Source organism: Peromyscus leucopus, chromosome 11, assembly GCF_004664715.2.
Source record: "Peromyscus leucopus breed LL Stock chromosome 11, UCI_PerLeu_2.1, whole genome shotgun sequence".
In the NCBI taxonomy this organism is placed as follows: domain Eukaryota; kingdom Metazoa; phylum Chordata; class Mammalia; order Rodentia; family Cricetidae; genus Peromyscus; species Peromyscus leucopus.
Genome location: NC_051072.1, coordinates 1,597,862 through 1,622,837, shown reverse-complemented (window position 1 = coordinate 1,622,837; position 24,976 = coordinate 1,597,862). Strand labels below are relative to the sequence as shown.

General features: G+C 41.9%; 1 protein-coding gene across 1 annotated transcript in view; it reads left to right on the top strand.

Moving 5' to 3' along the window:
* Nucleotides 1-24,976, top strand: part of Sema5a (semaphorin 5A) — a 466,375-nt gene that overhangs the window by 158,360 nt on the left and 283,039 nt on the right. Inside the window, 2 exon segments of the mRNA XM_037209370.1 lie at nt 14,666-14,794; nt 14,797-14,862. Coding sequence (XP_037065265.1) covers nt 14,740-14,794; nt 14,797-14,862 — 121 coding nt within the window. The 5' untranslated portion in view covers nt 14,666-14,739.

Sequence of the window (24,976 nt, the reverse complement as noted above, 5' to 3'; positions counted from 1 at the left end):
CATGTCATGGGGTCCCTACTAGATCAGGTCCTGCTGGCACATTTATTTAAAGATGGTCCCTTTTATTTATAGGTCTGCATTATATGGAGTGGCACTATATTTGGGTTCCTAGTTATTAAGCGTATTTAAAGTCACCAAAACTTGAAGAGACACATCACAAGGGTATGCTGAGTATGCATCCTCATTCAAGGTGGGCTGAAAAGCTGAGAAGGGAAGTTCAAGTATAGCAGGAGGAGAGGAAGATCATGGTGCTGTGGATCCCAGCTAAAGATTTTAGTAAATATCCTTCATCAAAGGGCACATCACCAGGGACATGGAGATGTCCAGTTGCATAAGGTCACTGGATAGAGTGTCAACTGTAACCAGTGGTGGTGACTTTAAAGACCACATAAGGGCCTTTTCTATCAAACGTGGCAGTCTGTGCATGCCATGTTCTCATAAAGAATATACATAGTGATTGTCACAAGAAGGCACTGTCCCTAATGCTGTCTTAACTTGAAAAAATGTGGCCTGTGATCTATAATATCGTACCAGTGAGAGCCACAACTTGACTACTCTAGTGTGCTGTGTGAGTCTCCAGCCTTGGTAAATGTCTCCCTGTAAGTCCTTTAGAAGTTGTTCATATAGTTATGTTGCCTGAAGGCTCCGTTATTTAAGTGTATTTTTTCTTAGAAAGTGCTCTTGTTGGCTTAGCTAACAGAAGGAGAATGAATGAACTTTCACTTAGTTTTAAAACCTGCTGACAGATAAAATTAATATTGTCTTTGCGCAAATAATAATTTTATCTAATGGACTTCATTTATTTTTATCGTTCCTCGGGGCAATCTAGAGCTAAACAGGGGAGGGAGGCAAAAGCATAGTAACAGTTCCGTTTGAGGAGAGGTATAAAATAAGGTCACTGGAGCTGAACTATTACTGAAATGTATAAAATAGTTTAATGTCTGCTTTTCCCCATTTTATACCATGAGGTCATTTTATATAGCCATAAAATCCCTTCTCGTCGGAGTCCAGATATGGTGGAGCTCTGAATAACAAACAGCTGAGAGGCACAGCCTGTAGTCTTTCTCCACAGAAGTCTGATAAGTGTTTTCATTGTCATCTTCTTAAAATCATTTCACTAATCCATGTATGACATATTGCTTTTGGCTGAACCTTGTCGGTTAGGGTACATGGAGTAAAACAATAGAAAGGTGTCCAATTTTCTAAAAATGTATATAAAAACTGAAGATTTAATGTATGATGCCTGTCTTGATTCGCCCTTTAGGTTCAATAAGGAACAAGAAGCTTTAATTTTGGTGTATTTATCTACCAATAGTGTATAGTCATAATTTTAGAAAAGTGTTAGGATATCTATTGGCTTGAACACTGTGTGAGCTTAGTGTTATGGCTTTGCCAACTCTTCATTTAATTCCATTTTCTGCTGAGAACCAGACTATCTGACACTTCAGCAAAGAGAAAGCAGGGGCTCACCGGACACATACCTTCCTTCCTGTGCTGAGGATGAAGAGTTTGGAGTTTCTTGGATCATTTCTTCCTGCTGCCCCAAACTTTCATTCCAATCTTGTCAAAAATCACAGCTTCTGTCTTGTGTTTCCATTAAAAAAAAAAAAATCCCTCCTTGGCAGATTTTATTTGGAATTTTTGTTTTATATTTACCCAAGTATGCACAAATAATCTACTCTAAAAAGATGACTAGGGGACCTAAGAAATAAATTTTCATCTGTTTGACAATTAGAGTCCCTGCATGGGAGTACTGAGACACTGTCCTTGCCACCCCTGCCCAGACCTGGAGTGCAGCTCTGAGGGATATCTTTTAATACGGCCACCTGGATTAACAACACTCTGAGAGTGCCTCTCCCCTCTGGGCCTGTGGTTCACTGCCTAGTGTTTACTTTGCAGACATGACCTAAGTGACTCAGTTCATCTAATCTCTTGATTATGAGTGGGTAGCTTTGTAGGCTCAGAGAGGCCAATGTCATCAGCACAAAGCCACTGGTTTCTGGACCCATTTGTCGTGACTTGTCACTCACATTTGATCTTGCATATGTGACGGAATGTGGTTGAGGTCTCGCTTTATCAGGTACAAAAGGAATGGATAGGCAGGTGCTTTTGCAATCTCCCTTGACTTCCCAGCTTCTGGGAGTGACTGGTTCTTTTATTGTCTCATGCGGACTAAGGGACTAAACTGTCTCACAGTGCAACTCTATGAGTGGCAAGAGATGGCTGAATCACAACTGCTAGCCAAAGGTGAACCCTGTCTGACTTGTTTATGTAGCCCATTCAGCATGCAGGCACACATGAACTTGGCACCCAGACAGTGATGCCAGACATGGCTTCTGATAAAAAGAAATAGAAACATAGACACATAACTAACTGTCATGAAGCTGTCCAGATAAACCTCTAATGAGAAGGTGGTTAAGTGCCAGGCACTGGAGTTGTTATGATGGGTTTCCAGACAGGAGATGCCAGGCTGGCAGGAGTGGGCAGGTGTCATATGTGGAGATAGGAAATTATCTCCTCCTTGACCTGTGGGTAACCCGAGCTGATGTGAGCACCATGGCATCAGCAACATACAGAAGCGTATGCAACTTTTCCTGTGAATTACTCTAGGAGTCTGAAGGCTAGGAGGTTTTCAAGATGCACAGCTCAGATGCAGTTTGCAGGGACTTGGTGATTGGTAAAAAAAAAAAAAAAAAAAAAAAAAAAAAAAAAAAAAAAAAAAAAAAAAAAAAAGGTGCAGAAATTTTGAAGAATTCAAAGAAGCAGGAGAGGAACTTGGAGGGTTTGAGATAGGTCAGCCTTGTGCCCTCACAGTAGCTGCAAGCTGGGAGAGTCTCTATGTCTGGCTGTGACGCAGGTGCAGGACATGGACTGGGAGGTATGTTTGGGTGGTACATGTGGACAGTTCACCTAATCCCCTCAAGCAGTGCTAAGGGATGAGGCAACTGCTTGAAATATAGGCATGTCAGCAGTGGTCTCTGTCCCTTTCTATAAATCCGCCTCTTTATGTTTCTGAGGTGACAAGAGCTGTAGCTTGCAGTTACATGGCACAAGGGTAGACAGATTCTCACTCATCAGTTTCACATATCTGGTGATGGGACTGCTGTGTTTTGGACAAGCTTGGGGTATGGCTTCCAGTCTTTGCTGAGGCCACCTTTCTGGGTTAGCTCACTATTTTGACCTATTCGTCCTCTCATCAGGGAGATCAGGGATGTCACTGGGTAAGGCACGTGTCAAGGAGGGCTTTATGTCTCTGAATCGTGCCAGAAGATCTGGCTGTGTCTAATTTTGCAATACAGCTCAGAAGCTGCTCAGGCCCCCCTGAAAGGACGTACATTAAGCTTGTGTTGGATCTGTTTTTATTAATAACTGGTTAGATACTGTTCCCTTAGGAAAGCTCCCCATGTAAGCTTTCATTCTTTTGATTTCTTTTTGATCTGACAGCATTTTTATTTTCTAAAAGGAACAGTTATTTTCTGTCCCCCACGTCTATTCAGCTGCAGTGTGGGTGAAATCTGGAAATGTTATTTATTGCACAAACACTTCTATACAGAGTTGTGTGTATTTAGGTCCAGCTTATAGAGCAATCCTCCCACACCAGGAAACCGAAGGAAAGCTTCAGGGATTTTGAAGTAAATTCTCCGAGATGTATGGTTGTCACAGTCCTGATTTGTCTTCTGTAATACATCGTTATAACAATGAAGCCATTTTTATTAGCTTGCTTAATATCTATTTCATTTCCTTGGGTTAGTAGGAGTGTATAAGGAAAAAAAACTATTGGTGACAGTGATTCTTAAAAAGATTTTCAAAATAAAGTTCTCAAAATGCAGCAAATAGTTATAATTAACATGGCTTTCAATTTTACTGACAAAGTACTGAAATGATGCAATATAAACTCAGTTGGGAGATGTATGTAAGTATATTTTGTGTAGTGACGTTAGCTTGAGTTCTAAGGAGAGAAGTTTTGACAAATCTAAACCAGGGGTTATCAGCAAGGGGCAATTTGGCAATGCTTGGAAGTATTTGGGCTTGGCAAAGATTGGCAGAGGCATGGGATGTTGAGTAATGTGCCTAGCAGCCCTGGACCGAGAATCACTTGGATGCAATGTCAGTAGAGGTAATACTGAGCACCCTGCACCAGACAGTACTTCAATCACTGGAGCAGGAGCCCACAGCTCCTTAGGAGATGGGACTTCAGCTGAGAGGAAGACCTACCTGCTACTCAAAGCGGAGGCTACGCAGAATGAAATCTCTGAGGAGATTTCTATGGTGGATACTGAGAAAAGCACAAGATTCTACATGAACACTGTGGATGTCTTTGTCACTTTACCACTTGGTAATGTGTAGCACTTTATTCTAGGAAAAAAATTGACTTTACATTCTAAAAAATAAGTCCCCAAAGAGTACCTATTATTGAAAGTGCTTCTCCAGGTTTACAATGTCAAGCACATATTCACATCATGTCATGTTCCTTTCATGCTCTCCTCTCCATAGCATTTTCCTCACTTCCCAAGTCTCTAATATTTGTGGCTACTTGAGTTGTTTCTCTCCTCCTTTCATCCAGGAGGCAAAGATTTTAAAACTCAGATTAGCACAGTAAGATTTACTGTACACAAAGGATGCCGGTAGATATTCATAGCCTGCTTTATTCAGTTGATGTAGCTTGGATTTTCACTATTCCCAAGGCCCATGCATAAAAGGCTTGGCCCTCTGTCCATGGCAGTAGTGGGGAGTGGTAGAACCTTCAGGAGCTGGGACCTGGTAAAAGGAAGTTAAATGCTGGTGTATATCCTCACACGGGACTTTTGTTCCTGGTTTCTTGAAAGCCTCGTCTTGGCTGTCATGGAGTCAGAGGTCCCCTCCATTAGCAGCTCATACTATAAGGTATCCTGCTGTCACAGACTGAAAGTAGCAGAGCCAAGTGACTGGACTTGTAACCACTGAAAACATGAGCCAACATATGCATTCCTTTTATGAGGAGTATCTCAGATATTTTGTCACAGTAACAGGCAGTTGACAGACCTAACAGTTGACTGTATTCTCTTTTGGCTTAGACCTAGCAAACTGACCAGCTGTAGCCTTAGCATCTCATGGAGTTGAGCTCCATCTTGGAGATAAAAATAGGGCAATACCTTGGGGAGAGTGTTCTGTGAGAGGTCACTGTTTTGGGTGGCAGGCATGGATCTAAATGCTGACATTGTACCTATCATGGCGTTAGAATATACTGAAGTTTGTTAACACTTGCATCTCCTTTTCTTTTTATCTTATTGCTAGGTTGGCCTTGTTTTTAAACAGAGCTGTGATAGCTCCTTGTGGCCATTGCAGAGCAGCCAATATGGATGCTCCAAACATCATTAGTCTTAACAGAACCAAGCTATGTCTAAATCATGTTTATTTATTCATTTACTTAAAATAGATTTTTCTCCACATCTTATATTCTGATTATGGTTCCCTTCCTCCCCAACTCCCAGTTCCTCCCCACCTCACCTCTCATCCAAAGCGCCACCTCCTTTCTGCCTCTGGTTAGAAAACAAGCAGGCTTCTAAGGGATGATATGATAGTAAAATACAGTAAGATAGAAAAAAATCAAAAACAAGAAAACCAGGATAGGACAAAACAAACAAAGAGCCCAAGAAAAGGCAGAATAAATAGATGCAGATGCTCAGACCTATTCCTTTGCATATGCAGGAATCTTAAAAAAAAAAAAAAAAAAACCACAAAGCCAGAAGCCACTATATATATATATACCCCAAATATGTAGGGTAAAAAATAAAGTAAAAGTGAAAATTTTTTAAAAAAGAAAATCCCCAAGACCACATTGTGACACAAGGAACTTTCCAAGATGCCTTTGAGTTCTATTGGCCATCTTCTGTTGGGCATGCTGTCTACCCTTCAGCATAGTTTGTTTTCCTAGTGAGACTCCCTTGGAGAAAATGAAGTTTTTCATTTGCAAGTGGCTATCAAATTGGAGATATTGGAGATAGCTGCTGGGTTAGTCTGGGGGCATGTGTTTACTTCTGTTAGCGTTAGGACTCTGTCTGGTGAAGACTCGTGCAGGCCCTGTGCACCCTGCCTCAGTTTCTGTGCGTTCCCACGTGTACTGATCCTTTTTGATTTAGAGGATCTTGTTTCTTTGGTGTTCTTCATCTCATCTGGCTCTTACACTCTTTTTTTTTAAAGACAGGGTTTCTCTGTGTAGCTTTGCACCTTTCCTGGATGCTCTACAGACCAGGCTGGCCTCAAACTCACAAAGATCCGCCTGGCTCTGCCTCCTGAGTGCTGGGATGAAAGGCGTGTGCCAGGCTTCTTACACTCTTTCTGCCTCCTCTTTGTCAGGGTTCCCTGAACTCAGAGGGGAGGGATTTGATAGGGAGATCCCATCTAGGGCTGAGTGTTCCAAGGTCTCTCACTCTCTGCAGATCCTCTGGCCATAGGTCTCTGTGTCTGTCCCCTGCTAATGCTGGAGGAAGCATCTCTGATGTTGGCTAAGAAAGATTCTGATCTATGAGTACAGTGGAAGGTCATTAGGAATCATTTCATTTCCATATTCTTTTTGTACAGCAGGATTATTTGATTTTACCACAGGTTCCTATCCTATCCAGTCTCAGGTTCTTGATTACCTAAGCAGAGTTGGGTATGGATTTCATCTCATGGAAAAGGCCTTAAATCAAATAAAATATTGATTGATTACTCCCATAAGCTTTGTTCCCCCATTGCACTAGTGCGTCTTGCTGGCAGGAGACCGTTGTTAGAAGGGTGTGTAGATGGGTTGGCATTTATGTTTCTCCTTTGGTAGTGAGTAGAATATATCCTGGTAGCGAGTATACTCATCAGTAGGGGTGAAAGCTCTAGGCAGGTACCAGCTCAATTTCTCCATGTTCACTGAGCTGTGTAGATGTTATTTTCAGAAATAAAATTTTGCTCTCAATTTATTGGGAGCAACTGTAGCCATGACGACAATAGCCTGGGCTCTTTGGGAGTTCCCTGGGACCCGTGTGGGTAAAAACTCGACTAGATGTAACCTATTCTCAGTGCTGAAACTTCCTTTTGTGATGAGATATGTCTAATTGGGGCCAGGTCTTCCTGTCATTTGGCAATGTTGTTTAGATCGCCTTCATACATGTATATAATTTAGGAAGCTTCTACTTCATTAGGTTTTCCTATTCCCTCTCAAATGGCCCTTAATTTTAGCTGTCCCTCTCTGTATTTTCTCCCTTGTTCCCTCTTCCCACACCTCCCCTTTTGATCCTCCCCTTCCAGTCCATACCTTTCATTTATCTATCACTATCTATTTCCTTTTCCTAGGGAGGGTATCCTTTCCCCTAATCCCTTACTATATATCTACCCTCTGTGGTTCTACAGATTGTAGCTTGCTTATCAGTGTCATAAACAGCTAATGTACATATATAAACAAATACATACCATATTTTTCTTTCTGGATCTGGGTTATCTCACTTAGAACGACTTTTCCTATTTCCATCCATTTACTTGTGAATTTCATGATTTTATTTTCTGAAGGTGGAGTAATATTTCATTGTATAAATGTACCACATTTTCTTTACCCATTCATCCACTTACAGAGATCTAGGCTGTTTCCAGTTTCTGGCTATTATGGATACAGCAACAATGAACACAGTTGAGCAAGTGTCTCTGAAGTAGGATGACACATCCTTTGGGTATATGCCCAAAAGTGGTATAAGTGGATCTTGAGGAAGATTGATTCCTATCTTTCTGAGGAACTGATGCTCTGATTTCAACAACAGTTGTATGAATTTGTACTCCCTCTAGCAATGGGTGAGTGTTTCCCTAAGTCTACATTCTTGCCTTCATGAGCTGTCACTTGTTTTATTGATCTTGGCCCTTTGGATCCATATAAGATGAAATCTTTAAGTAGTTTTCATTTGTATTTCACTGATGACTTAGAATGAACATTTCTTTAAATACTTCTCAGACACTGAGTTTCCTCTTTTGAGGATTCACTCTTTAGATATGTACCACATTCTAAAATTGGGTTATTTTTTTCCTGATGTTTTTTTAGTTATTTATATATTTTGGATGTCACACATCTATCAGTGTGCAGTTGGTCAGTTTTGAAGAAAGTTCAATATGGTGCTGATGAGATGTTCGGGTGAAATGTTCTGTAGACACCTGTTAGATCCATTTGATTTGTAACATGTTAGCTCTAGCTTTTCTGTATTTAGTTTTTGCTTGAATGACCTGTCTATTGGCAAGAGTAGGGTATTCAAGTCTCCCACTATCAGTGTTTGAGGGTCAGTATGTGATTTAAAGGATAATAGCATTCCTTTTATGAATTTGGTGCCCTTATGCTTGGTGCATAGATGTTAAGAATTACAATGTCTTCTGGTGGATTTTTCCATTGATGAGTGTGTAGTGTCCTTCTGTATGTCTGCTGATTAGTTTTGGTTTGATGTATATTTTGTTAGGTATTAAAATGGCTGCATTTTAACATCTCTTCAGGTTGAAGTCAAAGTTTTCTTCTAGTATGTTCTGTAGGGCTGAAGATGTAGATACATAATGTTTAAATTTAGTTTTGTCTTGGAATGTCTTTTATCCATTGTGATTGAAAGTTTTTCTGGTTATAGTAGTCTGGGCTGGCATCTGTGGTCTCAGCATTTGTAGAACTCTGTACAGGACCTTCTGGTGTTTAGAGTCTCCTTTGAGAAGTCAGGTGTTATTCTAATAGGTCTGCCTTCATATGTTACTTGGTCTTTTTCTATTGGAGATTTTAATATTCTTTTTGTCTGTATGTTTAGTGTTTTGATTATTATCTGCCATTAGAATTTCCCTTTCTGGTCCTGAATATTTTGTGTTCTGTGTGCTTCTTGTACCTTGACAAGTATCTCTTTTAGTTTAAGGAAATTTTCTTTGATGGTTTTGTTGAAAATATTTTGTTTGCCTTTGACCTGGTTTTTTTCCACTTCCTCTATTTCTACTATTCATACATTTGGTCTTTTCATAGTGTCCAGGATTTTCTGTAAGCTTTTTGCCTGGAGTTTTTCAGATTTAAATTTTTCTCTGAGTGGTATATCCATTTCTTCTATCTTGTCTTCAATGCCCGAGGTTCCCTCTTCCATCTCTTGTAGTCCACTGGTGAGGTTTGCCTCTGAGCTTCCTGTTCAAGTTTCTAGATTTTTCATTGCCAGATTTCTCTCAATTTGGTTTTCTTTATTGACTCATTCCTACTTGCAGATTTTGAACTATTTTATTCATTTCCTTCCACGTTTTGTTTGTGTTTTCAAATATTTCTTTAACGAATTAATTCATGTCCCACTGAAGGACCTCTATCATGTTCATAAGGGCTGTTTTAAGGTCCCTGTCTTGTGCTTCAGCTCTGCTGTCTTTCTAAGAGCCTATTGTAGATGGGTTGATGGGCTCTGGTGGGGACCCTTTGTCCTGGATATTATGGGTCGTGCTTACACACTGCTGTCTAGGTGTCTGAGTTTGGGATGATTGTATTTCTATTTGCTGATATCTGCTCTTTTCTTTGTCGAGTGGATGTTTTGTTCCTTGGTTTCTATTGTCCACTCTGGTTCTTAGGAAGATATGGTGGTTGTGTGTTACCTGGCATGGAAAGCTTCTGGGATTCTGCTAGGTGTGTGTCCTGGGGGTTCTGGGCACAATGTTTTTCTGCATATTGGGAGCTGATATATAAGAATGGGAATGGGCTAGAAGAGGGTTCACAGGATGGAAGGAAGCAGGGTGTTCCACCAGGATCTCCTTAGTCCCCTGGATATGGGGTCAGAGAGAGAGGAGAGGCCACATCATATAGTTTGCTACAGTGCTGGTGAAGGCACTAAGGGATTGGATATGGAGGTACTGAGGGAGAGTGAAGATCTGAAACTCACCTACCTATTTCATGGGCCTATTTGCTTTTCTGGCAGGGTTAGCTAGAGGTTTCCCATGGAAAGCCTGCTGGAATTGGGGTCTGAGACAAAGGGATGAGTGGGGAAAAGCGTTAAAGAAGAAGATCTATGTGGTCCCCTGGAGATGGGGGCAGAGAGGGTGGAAATGCCAAAGCATGTATTCTGCTACGGAGCTGCACATGAATCTGAGGGGTTGGATTTGGCGGAAGGGAGAAAGAGGTAAATATCTGTGGTTATCTTACCTGCTTTTCTGGCCTGGGTAAGCAGAGGGTGCCCAGGGAATGCCTACTGGAGATGGAGGCTGGAATCAAGGGATGAATGGGGGAAGGGAAGGTTGGAGGAGAAGATCTGTGTGCCATGCTAGAGACAGGGCAGACAGGGAGGGGGCACAGCGAGTGGTCTGCTACAGAGCTGGATGTGTGTGACTTGGGGGTTGGCTTTTGAGTGGTGAAGATCTTCAGTTAGTCTACCTACTTCCCTGGTCTGTGTGGCCAGCAGATTCCCAGGGAATACCTGTGCAGTCACGTCTATTGTGAGATCCACTCGGTGATGACATTTTATGGCTTTAGTCTCATGCCAGGAGGAAAAGTGAAGATGAGCGGTTTCACAGGGCGGTTCTGCTCTGTCCTCTAATGGGAAAAACATTAATTAAAACTTTTAATATTTTAACTTGGGAAACCTTAGCAGCTATGGGCCCAAATCTATTACGATGTTCTGTGTTTGAGGGATCCGCAGCTGCGGGACAGCTGTGCTTCTGGCTCCCTGTTTTCCTTCCCGTTCCGTCTCTAGGCCCCTACATTTCTCTTTACCTCTTCTTTCCCCACTGCTTTGGTTTGTAGTCCCTTCATTTGCTTCTCTACTCTATCTAAGGATTGTATTCAGTGAGAACATCTAGAATCTTTTCCATTACGGGGGACCCTAACCTTTTATCTGCTCTGGGATTCTTAGTCTCAGTGGATCTCATTGCTCTGTGTCCTCATATCAGGGCCCTCATTGGCATTTCTGATGCTCTAAGGCTTGCCTCTTCCACGCTATGTTGCTTGGCTCCTCTATGTGTTCATACGTTCACGGTGCAATGTGTGTGGTTGGCATTCAGTAAGCAATGAGTAAATGAGACACACTCCTATCTAGTTAACTTTTATCAATACCAGGTCATCTCCTTTATATTTCCTGCTGCTTGAAGTTCTCATCATCACTTCTTTGGCCCACAGAGATAACTCTTTATTTGACCACAAATTTGGGAACTGTTACATTGGTTATACTACCCACTTGATGTATTCTTCTATGTCTAAATCTTTTGATACAATATGTATGTATTTAATATAGAAATACCCACTGCTTCTTAAACATGAAAACTTTCCTCCCTTTAATAACCAATTTCTTTTTATTCTAATACCTTTCCATTTCAAGTGTTTCTGAGTCTTCTCTCATTTGATATTTTTTCTGCCTTCTTTCACTTATTTATCCTTTTTGACAGTATTTCACTATGCAGCCCATGCCAGCTTTGACCTCATAATCCTCCAGCCAAGATTTCTAAGTGCTAGAGTGGCAGGCAGGGGCCGCCTTCACCTTTTCCCTCTTAAATCTATAATCTCCACTCAACCTTCTCAGAAAATGGACTGTTTTTAATTATCTGTGATGTACTCTCCTTTTTCCCCTTCACTGTAAAATAATCTCAGAAACTGGGTGATTTCTCCAAGAAAAGAAATTAGTGTTCTTAGTGCCACAGAATGGAAGTCTGAAATCAAGGGGGGGGGGGTGGATGAACGTCCCTCTGCTGCATCGTCTACTGTGGGGTGCATAACATGGCAAGGTCGTGTGCATGGAAGGATGGGGGCGAGAGTGCAGAGGGGGATGAAGAGGCGGGCCTTGCTAGCAGCTCACTCTCCGTGTCAACAATTCCCCCCATGAAACCAGCCTTAATCACTCTTAAATGCCCCTCCCAGTGCATTGCCCACTACATGTCAGCATGTGCTTGTTTGCCAAATTGCTTCCTCAGATCTAAAAATCCAGAGTCTTTCGGTGTTCATTCTTATTTTATTGCATTTTCTTTGGCCACCTAGCATAAGAGGTAGCTGCACTTTGTTCTACTTCTCTCAGTCTGCTGATTTCTTTGTTTCTTCACATGGGGCTTCTGTCTCCTTTTCTGTGGAAACCCCCACTTGTTGCCTGCTGATTGTCTTTGGGCAGAATCCAGTCATCTATCCATCTAGCATGGCCTCCTCCTTGTCTAACATGTGCCTCCTCTAAATGAAGATCAACCCCACTTATCATTTCAACTTTTCCAGGCTGGGTATGCTACTTCTGATTAATTTCCTCATCACCTGGTCTGGAGTTGATAGGATTTTCCAAATTATTCATTCAGCACCGTAATCCTGGCATGTACAGTATCAAATATCACAGTTTCATAGATATAGTTTCATCCAGGCCTTCAGTGGATCCTATTTAAATGAATAGTAGTCACATCCTGATAGTCATTTATATCACTTTGAGTCAATTTGTCTCTGTTTCCAAAATCCAATAGATAAGAACAATAGCCATTTTTAACATATTTCACATATTGGTGTTCAGGGATTTGAGAAGGGCTCAGCTGGGTGATAATTCTGTGCTTCTGACATGTGCTAAAGGCTCTCAGCTTGTTTCAGGTTTTGTCACAGCAATTGTGGCTGGAAAGCTGGGTTTTATGGGTTCTAGCCCCCATACCACCTAACTCGTCTCTCTCCTGAGACAGGTGTGGCGAATTGGACTTCTGATCTGCTTCCTCGATTCTCTGAGGAATGCGTTTTGGATGGTAGGAAGTGGTCCTCATGCTGTAGGGCCTGGCTTGGTAATTAGAAGTTGTGACTTCTGCTGAGCAGTGCCACTACAGAGCAGCCAAGACTCACAGGGTGGAGGGCCCCGTCCTGGTGGGGTAGGGGTGTAAGTTCGACTCCGTGATCATGCTGACCAACCATATTCATTAGCTACCCTTTGTCTCTGCTTTTTGCCCATGATGGACAAAGCCTAAAGCCACAGTTTCTTTTATTTTTCTGAACAGTTGTGATAACTTGAAGTCAGTTTGTTCACCCCTCTGTTATTCTCTTTGCAATTACCTTTATTTTTCCTATTTGTTATATATTTCTTCTAGTGTAAATAAACTACAGTAGTTTGCGGCCTCACAATTAAGACCTCACACCTTACTACTATTTACTTTCCATACCATAACCTATACTCCAAGCTCTTCCTCTGCTCTCTTTGTATTACCTGGTGTCTGTACCAAGTACAGTAAAGCATTCTAGAACAGATGTCTACTGCTACCTCTTGCCTGTTTACCCACTCCTCAATATACTTTCTCATCCTCTTCCCTTGTGTGGAATGACTTTTGAAATCCTCTTTATCCTTCAACATTGAATTCAAATATGACTCCTCTGTGAGATACCCTTGAACCCTCTAAATGGCAGGGGCACCGTCCCTTCACTCCCAAGGCATTCTGACTCCTTTTAAAGTTAAGAGCTTGGGCTATAGCTCTTTGTACAAGCTTGCCTTAGTGTAGAGTATGTTTAGTTCATAGTCTTGAAAGTGTCTCTGTTTCTAGCCTCATCCTTCTTTCCACCTGGTATTGCTCAATTTATGTTCTGTTTGATTCACACTTGGTCACTGGTTTTGCAGATAGATCATCCATAAATTTCTACTGTCATTAGAATGATTGACAAGAATTGTGAGCCATAACGCTAATCAGATTGTTGGTAGAAGGCAAAGGCTGTAGCCTTATTAAATAGGGTCTTATGGATCATAAAGAGTGATGGAGTTACTGCATGTCAACTCTGTTTGCACAAGCAGGCCAAGACAGACTTACAAGGAAAGCCCTAACAATGATCACGACGATTAATCACTGTTACCTAAGAGGGGTGTGATCGAGGAGAGCTTAAACTTGGATTGTCTCAGATTTAGTTCATTTATTCACATGCACCCATACACACACATCCGCACCCATACATGTACAATCTATAATATGTACACACACCCATATGCACACACCACACACATTTCCTTACTCATATATTCACAATCTATACTGTACACATACATAGACATACACATACATCACATACAGACACCCCACAAATATATACAAATACACACACATCCACATAGCCATACATAAATGCATATGCACAGCCATACACATACATTAATACATACACACACTGAAAAACATACACACTAATATACATCCACATCCATACCCATAAACAAAAGCTATACTATAAACACAGAAACATACATATACACACACAACACACCAATACACACATATTGATACTGTGCACATATACCCACTCACCACACACACCCATACATACACCAGTAAACCCATCAATATATACATATCCATACCCATACATACATCTCTACACATCCATACCAATATACACACAATCTGTACTACACATGTGCATACACATCCATATATAGCAGACCAATACACACATGTCTATGCTATACACATACACTCACCCATATACACTCACACCCTTACACACACACAGCCTTACATGCATACACACACACTCACCACACACACACACACACACACACACACACACACACACACACACACACAGAGAGAGACTCTGAAGCATAATTTACTATCAAATATAAGCTGTTTGTATTCTCTAACATCCCTTGTCTTCACACATTACAAACTTAGAAGTTAGTGAATAGGACTTTTACAGCACGCTATCCACCAGGAAATAAAACATGAGCTGATGTTCACAGGACCATTCTTTTGTGTGTTGTAGGTACTTTTCACCCATGAGGAGAAGGTGAGCTTTGTAGAAGACACGTTCCCAGAGTCAGAGACCCCTTGCCCACCATGAAGGGAGCCTGCATCCTTGCATGGCTGTTCTCAAGCCTGGGAGTGTGGAGACTCGCCGCCCTGAGTTCCAGGAACCCGCCCAGTGCCAGAGAGCTGAGCATCCTGTTTTCTCCTACAAAGGTAAGGAATAAGGCTATAAGACATAAAGTGAAAGAAGTAAGACCACAATGTAAATGCAAATCCCATGTTTAGTGCAAGATAATAGAAGATGGTTGTTCCTTTTTGTTCTGTGACTTCACCTGGTAATTGTTTAAATGAAGACAAGAATAAAGATTCTTCCCCATAAGAATCTCAGGTCTAGAAGTAGTACTTGCTCATGATGGATCCCAGATGGGATTGCTATGGATAGAAACTGTGTTATTGTCCCATCATCATTTAACAGGTGCTGTTGGGCTCCCAGACATTCAACTCAGAGGCTGAAACCATGGCATCAGCACTGCAGTAAACAAGAGTAAGATAGGAAAAAAAAATTTTTTTTTTCTAGGCATTTCCTGAAGAAGCCAGGGTCTTACCATGACAAGCCCTGCGGTCCTCATCTAGCAGCACAATGCGGTAGAATCCATTATTGTCTGAAGTGTCTTCTCTGTGTAGTAGTTCTTTGTTGATAGGCACATTCACCCTTCGCTTCTCTACCAAAGTGATGTAAGATCTTTACGGCCTGGACACCTGAACAATCCACAGTGAGGAAAACAAAACACAATAATAACTATGCCTCTGTCCTCAGCATGCATCTATTATCAGCCCAAATCAGACATTGAATTTTATTAACTCATTTCAACAGCTTTTCTTTAGGGTCGAAGCTTTGTATCACAGGCTTCTTATGTCGATATGAAATATAAACAATCTAAGTCCCAGATTTATCAATTTACATTCTATTTCTTTCTCATTTAAATACCTACCCCTGATTTGTCCCAGATTTACCAAATTATGTTTATCCAAATTCAGGATATCATATAATTCTATCTATGATATTTCAGTCTGTAGCTGTTAATGAAAAGAACTTCATGATATTATTGTTCTATCAGACATGGAAAAGCTCCCAAATAAATTTTTTCCTAACACCATGAAGGGCATGGTCTCTTGAGGGTGTGAATTCTATAGGGTCAAACAAGGATCTACCTGAAATCCAAACAGTACAGCTTTGTTGGGTAATTCTTGAATGTCTTTAAATCTTTTACTACACTTTTTTATTTCTCATGAAGAAAACATCTTTTAAAGAAATAGAATCACTCACCTGGTGTGGCATCTGCTTACTGAATCCTGATTGTATCATTCGAGTTTTCCTGTGTCCATTATAACCCGTAATTCCCAGGTTGACATGAGATCTCCACTCACATCCTTTTGACTTCTGTGGACTCTCACTGTGAGGCAGAGTGTCCAGTGGGCAGTGGGAAGTTATTTACAGCCACTGGCTAATGGGAGCAGGCCTGAGCTGTTCTTATTTTATCATCTTTTCTTCATTTCATACTTAGAACAGTTCCATATGAACCAACTTTCCTTTGCCTGCTCTCTGAACACCCCTGCAGTGCAGCTAGGAGAGGAAACCTAAGCTGAGCTCCCCGACCATGGCCAGCTTTTGTCCTGTTTTGTTTTTACTCCAGTTAATGGGTTTCCTGACATCTACCTGTTCATCTGTTTGTCATTCTAGGGATCTGATAAGTTATGTTTTCCTTTCTCTATTGATCATCTTGATATCAATATGTGAATTTTAATATAATTGATAGATTTTAATTCTTTGCTACTTTTTTGACCCTGTGGATGTTAGAACGATGCCCTTTCTGCAGAGGAGAGCATCTTGAAGTTGGGTCCTGAAGTCAGTGATAACTTTCAGTCTCTTGGATCAAAGATGATGCTATTCTCTTACCTACTTCCTCATATCACTCTGGGAATGGTGCTTCCTGGCTGCTTGGAGCACTAGCAGTTAGGGCTCTTTAGTGAACAGCACTAAGGAAAACACGTATGAAAATAAACCCTATGAACTCCTGCTATGTCTAGGTCATCTCTAGGCTCCAGGGCCATAACTTCTGCCACCTTACCCTCTGTTTCTTTCTCCTGTGAACAGATCTTTGTGCCTCTGAAGGGAAACACTCATTTCTTTTCCTTTCACATAGTGCATGCCCCCCTACTCCATCAGTACATGACCCATCACTCTTCATTACAGTGCATGTCCTCCCACTCCATCATCACAGTGCATGTCCTCCCACTCCATCATTACAGTGCATGTCCTCCCACTCCATCATCACAGTGCATGTCCTCCCACTTCATCATTACAGTGCATGTCCTCCCATTCCATCATTACAGTGCATGTCCTCCCACTTCATCATTACAGTGCACGTCCCACTCCATCATTACAGTGCATGTCCTCCCACTCCATCATCACAGTGCATGTCCTCCCACTCATCATTACAGTGCATGTCCTCCCACTCCATCATTACAGTGCATGTCCTCCCACTCCATCATTACAGTGCATGTCCTCCCACTTCATCATTACAGTGCATGTCCTCCCACTCCATCATCACAGTGCACGTCCTCCCACTCCATCATCACAGTGCATGTCCTCCCACTCCATCGTCACAGTGCATGTCCTCCTACCCCATCATTACAGTGCATGTCCTCCAACTCCATCATTACAGTGCACGTCCCACTCCATCATTACAGTGCATGTCCTCCCACTCCATCATCACAGTGCATGTCCTCCCACTCCATCATCACAGTGCATGTCCTCCCACTCCATCATTACAGTGCACATCCTCCCACTCCATCATTACAGTACATGCCCCACCACTCCAACATTTCCTCAGTAGCAGCTCTACACAACCCCTACTTGCTGGGAGTAATTGAAAACCCTTCAAGATAATTTTTTCTTCTTTTCTTTGGTCTTCAGGGCATGTAGTCCACTGAAGAATTAAAGCAAAATTACCACTGTAAAGTCCTGGAAAGCCATCTCATTTTTTATAGTTATGCCAACAACCCAAACTCGGTTTATTTTAGTTCTTAAATTTTGCTTTTGATTTTTAGAAAATTAAAATAAAATTGATGGAGAGTTGTTCATAGAAATCTATCTTTGGGTTCCTGCTCTACATTTACATAAAGCCTTACTTATATTTCATGGTTTATTGTTCTTTCATACCTCAAACAAAGGTGCATACACATATAGACATAATCAAAGTTAATGATCTTTCATAAAAAGTGGTGTATGTACACTTTGGCATAACAGAGTAAACTCTGGCACCAAAATGTCCACATTTATACTAGTGTTCTTGTGGTGCAGCTCTCTACCATGATGTGATCTAGTCTGTCAAAAACCTTCACTGAGAGATGCATTGGAAGATTTTCCAAGAACTAGAAATCCTAGGTTAAAGATAAAATGTGCCTGGGTGGTTTGGTTGCACATTTCAGATTCTGCCTGATGAAGGTATCATTGCCTTAGGATCTGTTCCCTGCAGCCTTGCCAGCAGAGTATGCTGTTAGGGTTTGCAAATTGAGCCCACCCCACAGTTCACAAATGACATCTCAGAGTATTGTAAATGATCTTTTCCCCAGGGTTAGGCGATCAGTCTGTCATTGGGTTACTTCCCCAACTCTAAGTTGCCTATTTTTAGTTTTGGGTGAACATGTAACTAACATTTAATGACTGCCTGTTGCCAACAACATCCATACTAAATTTTGGTTCAATAGAGGTCAAGATTTTCCCATCATACTGGGTTAGGTGTTTGTGTCATGTGCAGGGACCACAGGGGAGAAACATGGAAGTCAGGTGGTCACATTCCCAGAACCATTTCTGGAAGGATTTTAGGAAAAGCTCATGGCAGAGCTGAGTCCCAGATGGCTGCCAGGAGTTTATGCACCCCACAAAGGGGAAGAAATTCCAGAGAACGGAAGTGAGCAAGTATTTAGTGCTGAGGTGAAGATGCACCACAGGTCCTAGCAAAACACGGTACAGAATGAGTCACAATGTCCTTATCTAGGTGAAAGGAAGGAGGGGAAGTGGCTAAGGCTACCATAGATAGTGAGGGCCTTGATGTGCGTGGCATGGCGAGATATCTGAAGATTAACCTCCATTGGGAGGAAGGCAATGTTGTGGTCATCAGGCAAGTTCATTCTGGGGCTGCTGCTGTGATCAAAGGCAGCAAGAATGAGAAACTGGTGTCTAGATGGTAACACAAATATAGGAAATCAGAAGTAGGGGTGGTTCCAGAAACTGGAGTGAGCTAAAGTTGATGATATAATAGATAGAGAACCCAAGAGACTAGGAAGCTTTGTTGATATCTAGGATCTTTCATCTTTACTCCAAATATGGTCAACAAGGAAGCTGATGTGAGGGACATAATACCTGTGGTCTGAGAAGCCTGTGAGCCCTAGAAGGAAGGATCTAGCTGAGAACAAGATACTCCAAATCTCAGTGACGGATTCTTTTAAAAACAGTGTTGGCCATGAAAGTCTGATAATGCAGGGTTCAAGTTCAGTATGGGCCAGAAGGCAGAGGAGTCACCTTGCTCTGGTTGTCCTGGGTCTTTTTGTGTTGATAATTTGTGAATTTGAAAAGCCAAACAGTTGAGCTGCATTCCAGCAGTTCTCATAGTAGTGGTTTATCTGGGTATTGCTTTCCTAGGGCTGTTGCAAAATGACCACTGGGTAATTTCCAGATGTCTTCTCTCACCGTGTATACTATCCAGCAGTCACTGTGACAATGCTGTGAGGCCATGCTCTCTCTGATGACTCTAGAGAAGACTTCGTTTCTCGTGGTCAGCAGCAGTCCTCCGCCTGCCTTGGTTTGCAGCTGCTTTGTCCAGTCTCCTGGACCACACACTCTCTACAGTCTCCCTGTGTGATTCTCTGTCTTCTCTTGTTGTATTGTGTCACTTTGTATTAGGGAGAGCCCAGTTCCAGTTATCACCTGGTCTCAAACAGTTCATCTTGCAAAGGCAATTTCAAACTGAGGCACATCTGCAGGTGCCTTTGTTTAAGGCTCAGGGGGATGGTGTTGTGTGGCCCTAGCACAGTCCATGGCGTGTTGCTTAACTAGGGTTGTGTAGGAGGAGAAAGTAAAACACATTTCATGTAAAGATAAATATGTGGATCCAAAGAGAGAAATGTGTTAGCTGTGCAGGGACCGGAAGACAGGAAATAGCTTTGAAAAGACCATTGTTGAATAATCCTTTAGTGAAGATGGGAAGAAGCCTGGTGAAGGAAGAGGCTAAAGAAAGAAAAGAGAGGGGGAGAGAGTCAGTGTGGCCAAGCCATTGAGCTGGAGGAGTGGGTGGGGTCCTGGGAACAGGTGAGAGGTTCTCTGGTAGGAAGCAGATTCCACCTCCAGTGAGCCCGACAGAAGGGAAGGGCTCAGGCACCCAGGATGAAGGACAGAAAGTGGGTTGAGGTGGGGTAGGAGTTCCTGGGGAGTGGGCAGGTGATGCCCAAGAGACTGGGGGCTCTCGGAAGTATGTGATGCTTTGAACAAAAGATAAGACTGCTTGTAAAACACACAAAAAGATTCCCTGCGGATGCTTTGAGAATAGCTTATGCTGGAGCTGACAGCTGGTCACCACTTTATCTATCGCATAAATACATTTTTGAAATGTAGGACCCAATCGCACACAAAAGTTTGAGGAATTATCCCAAAACACTGGCAAGGGAGAAATGAAGGAATAGGATAGCCTTATTTAAAATCTTGATTTCCACGTGGTTCTTTTGAAAGTCATGATTTGGTGTTATACTTCGGCAACATTCTGCCTAAGAGGCTGTGAAGTGAATCATAGGCTGATCATGTGCAACACCTTCATGTCATGTCATGCACATTTTGCCAGTGTCTTGATTGGAAGTACCCGGGCAGACTGAAGACTCTGGCACAGTCTTGTTTCCCAGCCTCGGTGAAGTACTTGTTGCTCCTCTCTCACTGAGGCCTTTGCTTCACATGACCTAATGGCTTGCTGGGTTTGAAGGCTGCCTGCCTCCTTGGCTGCACGCTCTGGAAGATTTATCCATGAGTGTTCAGTGGTGACTAAAATACCCTGACCCATTGCCAGCATTCCATTCACACTGATGTACTTGTCATTTCCCTAAACATCTGTTCCAATAAGTGGGAAAAATAGTGACCCTTCAAGCAGCCTGTTTCTTAGCATGCTCACTGAGTCCCATAACCATCATTGGAATTAGCCTTAAATGTTTCAAGTCTACTTGAGGCAATTGTACCTTATGCTGTTTTTGTTTGTTTATTGATTAAAGTTTACCCAGCATGCTGGCTATGTAGAGAGTGTGCACCACTGATTGAATTGGACTTACAGCAAGCAATTTACCATTATGCAGGAAGAAAGACCACTGATGAGTGAGTCATTCCATACGCTGTAGTGTATTAGGCCTTAAAATCGTGACTGATTTGGGGCATTTCATCAGGGTCTTTGTTGGAAGCATTTAGTATTAATGCCTAAGATTGCTTCTGCCTGCAGAACCAGGCAGGGCACTATTGATTTCCACTTCCAGGTCCTTGAAATCTTTATTTTTAACTCTTTAGTGATCTTGTAGAATTTCTTCCTACTTGCAAGTGTATTGATTGGTCTAAGAATTATTTCAGAATTTATGGAAAAGCTTATGGATGCTACATAGAGGATTAGTAATACTTTGTCCCGAGAGCTTGGGAAGGGCAATAAGGGGGGGGGGGTATCTTTTCCAGCCCTGGTCATTACTGAGACCAAGCTTGTGAATGGCACCTTATCTAAACATGGGGCCTTAAGTGTTCAAGTGTTTTCAAACTTGTACTTTTATTCCTGTACCACAGTAGGGGTGATTATTTTTTTCATGGATCCTGTATTTTTTCTTAGTCATATAATTGTTTCACATCATATTCATGCCTATGTTGGAAGCATTGCTTTGTTAGATTATGATGAGAAAATACAGAGCCTGTTTTAATGTGCTGGCACTTGACTATGCATGGTGAGTAGAAGGCAAAGGCCCTGCTCTTTGAGAGCTACGTTCTCATCTTCCCCATGATACCGAGCTCCAGTTCTCATTGCTCCTATTAACCACCATTTCTGCCAACTTTCCCACCTCCTCCCACTCTTGCCTTGACATCCCCGTAGATTCTTTGCCTGCTGGTCCTGGCTGGCCTTCGGGTCCTGGTTGGCCTGCCATCTCTTCTGATTACCGTGTGAGAAGATATAACCTAGTCAGCGTCAGTTACCCTCAAGGGGAGAGCAAAGTTTATGCGATTAGCAAACAGGAGTATGGAGAACTGATATGAGAAGAAGGCTGCTTTGTGCTGGGTGTCATGCATATCCTCCAGCTCCATGTGTTTCCTTTTTCATGTGTGTCTCAGAAGTTCATGCATGTTCCTCAGCTCTGTGTATGAGCCCTGTCTTCCTCTGTGTCCTCCGACACTACGTATGTCTCTGGCTCCTCGTGTGTCCCCTGGTTCCATGTGTGTTCTCAGGTTCCATGCGTGTGCTCTGGTCCCATGTGTGGCCGTGGTTCTGTTCACATCCCTTGGCTCCATCTGTGTTCCCAGCTCCATGTTTGTCTCCTGACTCCATGTGCCTCCCCTGTTCTGTGGACATCCTCTGGATCTGTGTGTTTCCTTGCATATCTGTGTGTCCCATGATTTTATGTTTGTCCCACAGGTACAAATATGTTCTCCAGCTCCCTGGACTCGATGTCCATGTGTGTCCCCTGGCTCCACATTTCCATGAGCCCATGCCCCCTGGCTCCCGTGATTTCGTGTCTGTCTCTTGGCTTCCTCTTCTCCACATTTCCTTGACTCTGTGTTTTCTATATCTTGTTAAGTATCCCATGGTGTTGTGCATGTCTTACACCTCCCAAGGTATCCATCAACATTATCGGTTTTTTTTCTTTCTCTGGGTTTTGGGTGGCTAGAGTTTTTACAGATTTTTTTAATATATCATATTTTGATCATATTCCTTTCAGTTCCAAACTCCTCCCAGACCTTCTCTACCCACCCAACTTCATGTTCTTTGTCTCTATTTTCCAAAAACAAAATAAAAACTGAAAATAAGTAATAAACAAAAACTTAATAAGATTAAAAATACTGAAACAAAACAAGGCTGTAGTCCTGTGGATCGTCACATGGAGTCAAGGCCTTGCCTGGGTTCAGCTTGCCTCATAGAACCCAGTGCTCTTACTGCCAGGAAAGGAGTTGACACAGAGGACTTTGAGAACCCCTGTAGTATACCACAAGCTTCATAGTCTTAAAATTGATAAGCCAGTGGTGAAATTACATCTAGTATTCATCTCTGTCCAGTCTCAGGCCTACCAGAGTGGCCCTTAGAAGTATGTGTGTTGGGGGATGCATGATGGTATTCTATTCCCTAAGAGGAGGAATTGGGAATTTTATTTAGTTAAATGTATCACAGTAATTAATTTTAATGCCTTTAATATTTTATACACTTGGGGGTAGTGGCGCATGCTTGTATTTCTCACAGCTCAAGAGGCTGGGGCAGGAGCATTGACGGTTTAAGATTATCTTGTGCTACATTATAAAATTCTGACTCTCCAAATGTATAACACAGCAGTTTCATATAAAGTGAATTAAAATAAAACATGAGACTGCTTAGAGTTGGTAGTTCTCCCAAATGGAACTTTTTTTTTCTCTGTAGAAATTAAGTTTTCAAAAACCTGTTTGTTCTCTTATGTCTGTAGAGGACTTAAGTGTTTACTTAGAGCAGAACACAATCACTAAGGATCCTTAAGAAATCCTTCGTCACAGGAATAAGTTGTCCTGTGTGGTCACGTGCAATGCTGAAAGCCTCATGTGATATGATGGAACATTCACAGAGTCAAAATGTACAAGGCAACTTGCAAATGGAGCCCCGAAGTTACCAGTGTACTGCCCACTGGACATCGCCATAAGCTACAGGAAAAGCACTTTTGATTTGAAAATGTGTCACTGGTGTTCTGTCGGTAGAAATGGAGTGTTAGAAAGTATGCGGCTTGTCAGCCCCAGCATGGGAGTCATGACCATGAGTGCATGAAGGCTTTGGATGAAAGTACTGCTCCAGCATTCTTTCATTTTGAAGATTATTGATAATTTTTCATGTCACTTTGCATTTTATGGCCCCTGATGAGCAACTGCTAAGTCTAAGTTTCTCTATTCTGTCTTCAGATACAATTTGAAGACTATTTGGTTGCTTCCTACCACTAGGACAATGTTTAGATTATTTTATGACTTCAAATAGACTGCTTTGTTAGTGAAGTTGTTCCCCACGATCCGATGTGTCCTGGGATGAGGATTTTATATTGCTGTCCTCAGGACTCTGATTAAAAACAGCTTCCTCCACTTGGACACACCATTGCATTTTATTTATGTTTACGCATATTACGCTCTTTCTAAACATCAAGTGGGCAGTTTGTTTGTTTCTTATAGTAAGGATTAAAAACAGCCTTCCTGCTCTGCGTGAGGGAAGAGGTGGGGATAAATGAGAGGAAGTTTTAATTAGGTAGTACTTTTCTTGGATCCTGTCATTCTTCTTATAATAGCTGAGTAAAATAAGCAGCTGTGTTTACAATTGAGAGGCAGAGCTTTCTTCCAGTGTTCACGGCACAGTGCTGAAAAGTCTGTGTTACCAGAGGGACAAGTAAAGGACTAGAAAAGCTACTAACTAAATCTTACTAGCATGGTTCTAATTTAATCAAGACTTACACTGTTGCTTTCTTTGGTCTCTCTCAATATGGAATGAAGAAGAGCCAAGGAGTAGGCTCAAAGCTTTGGAAACATTAAGTTTCTTGTTTCTAATCTCAGTTCCCTCTTCCAGGGAGGAATTTTCCCCACTCATAACCAAGAGCATTGACTAGCTCATGATGACATTCATAATGATGATGTGTGCTCCAGGACCAAATGGACGGATCCTTCCCAACCCAGGCTGACCAAGGATTTGTGTTGATATTTGACCACCTTGGAAGTACTTCTGGACAGCCTGTTATATAGACTACAAAGCCTATTAGCTAAAATCAATGAAGCAAGACCCTGGTGCACAGAGTGTTCTGGACAAGTGCTTCTAGTGGCCATCAGAAGGTGATTAATGATTATCATTCTTGTTTGTAGTTTTGATTTTTGTTCCACTCAATGCTCTGGTTTTAGCACAGGGAGCATTTTAGCTTCTGCTTGTTTGAAGATAAAAGCAGAGGTCCATTTCATTAATAATTCAATCAATATTTAGTGAGTATATGTTATGTCCTGGAAATTGTTTTAGCCACTGGGGTTACCCTAGTCAGCAATGTAGAGATAAAT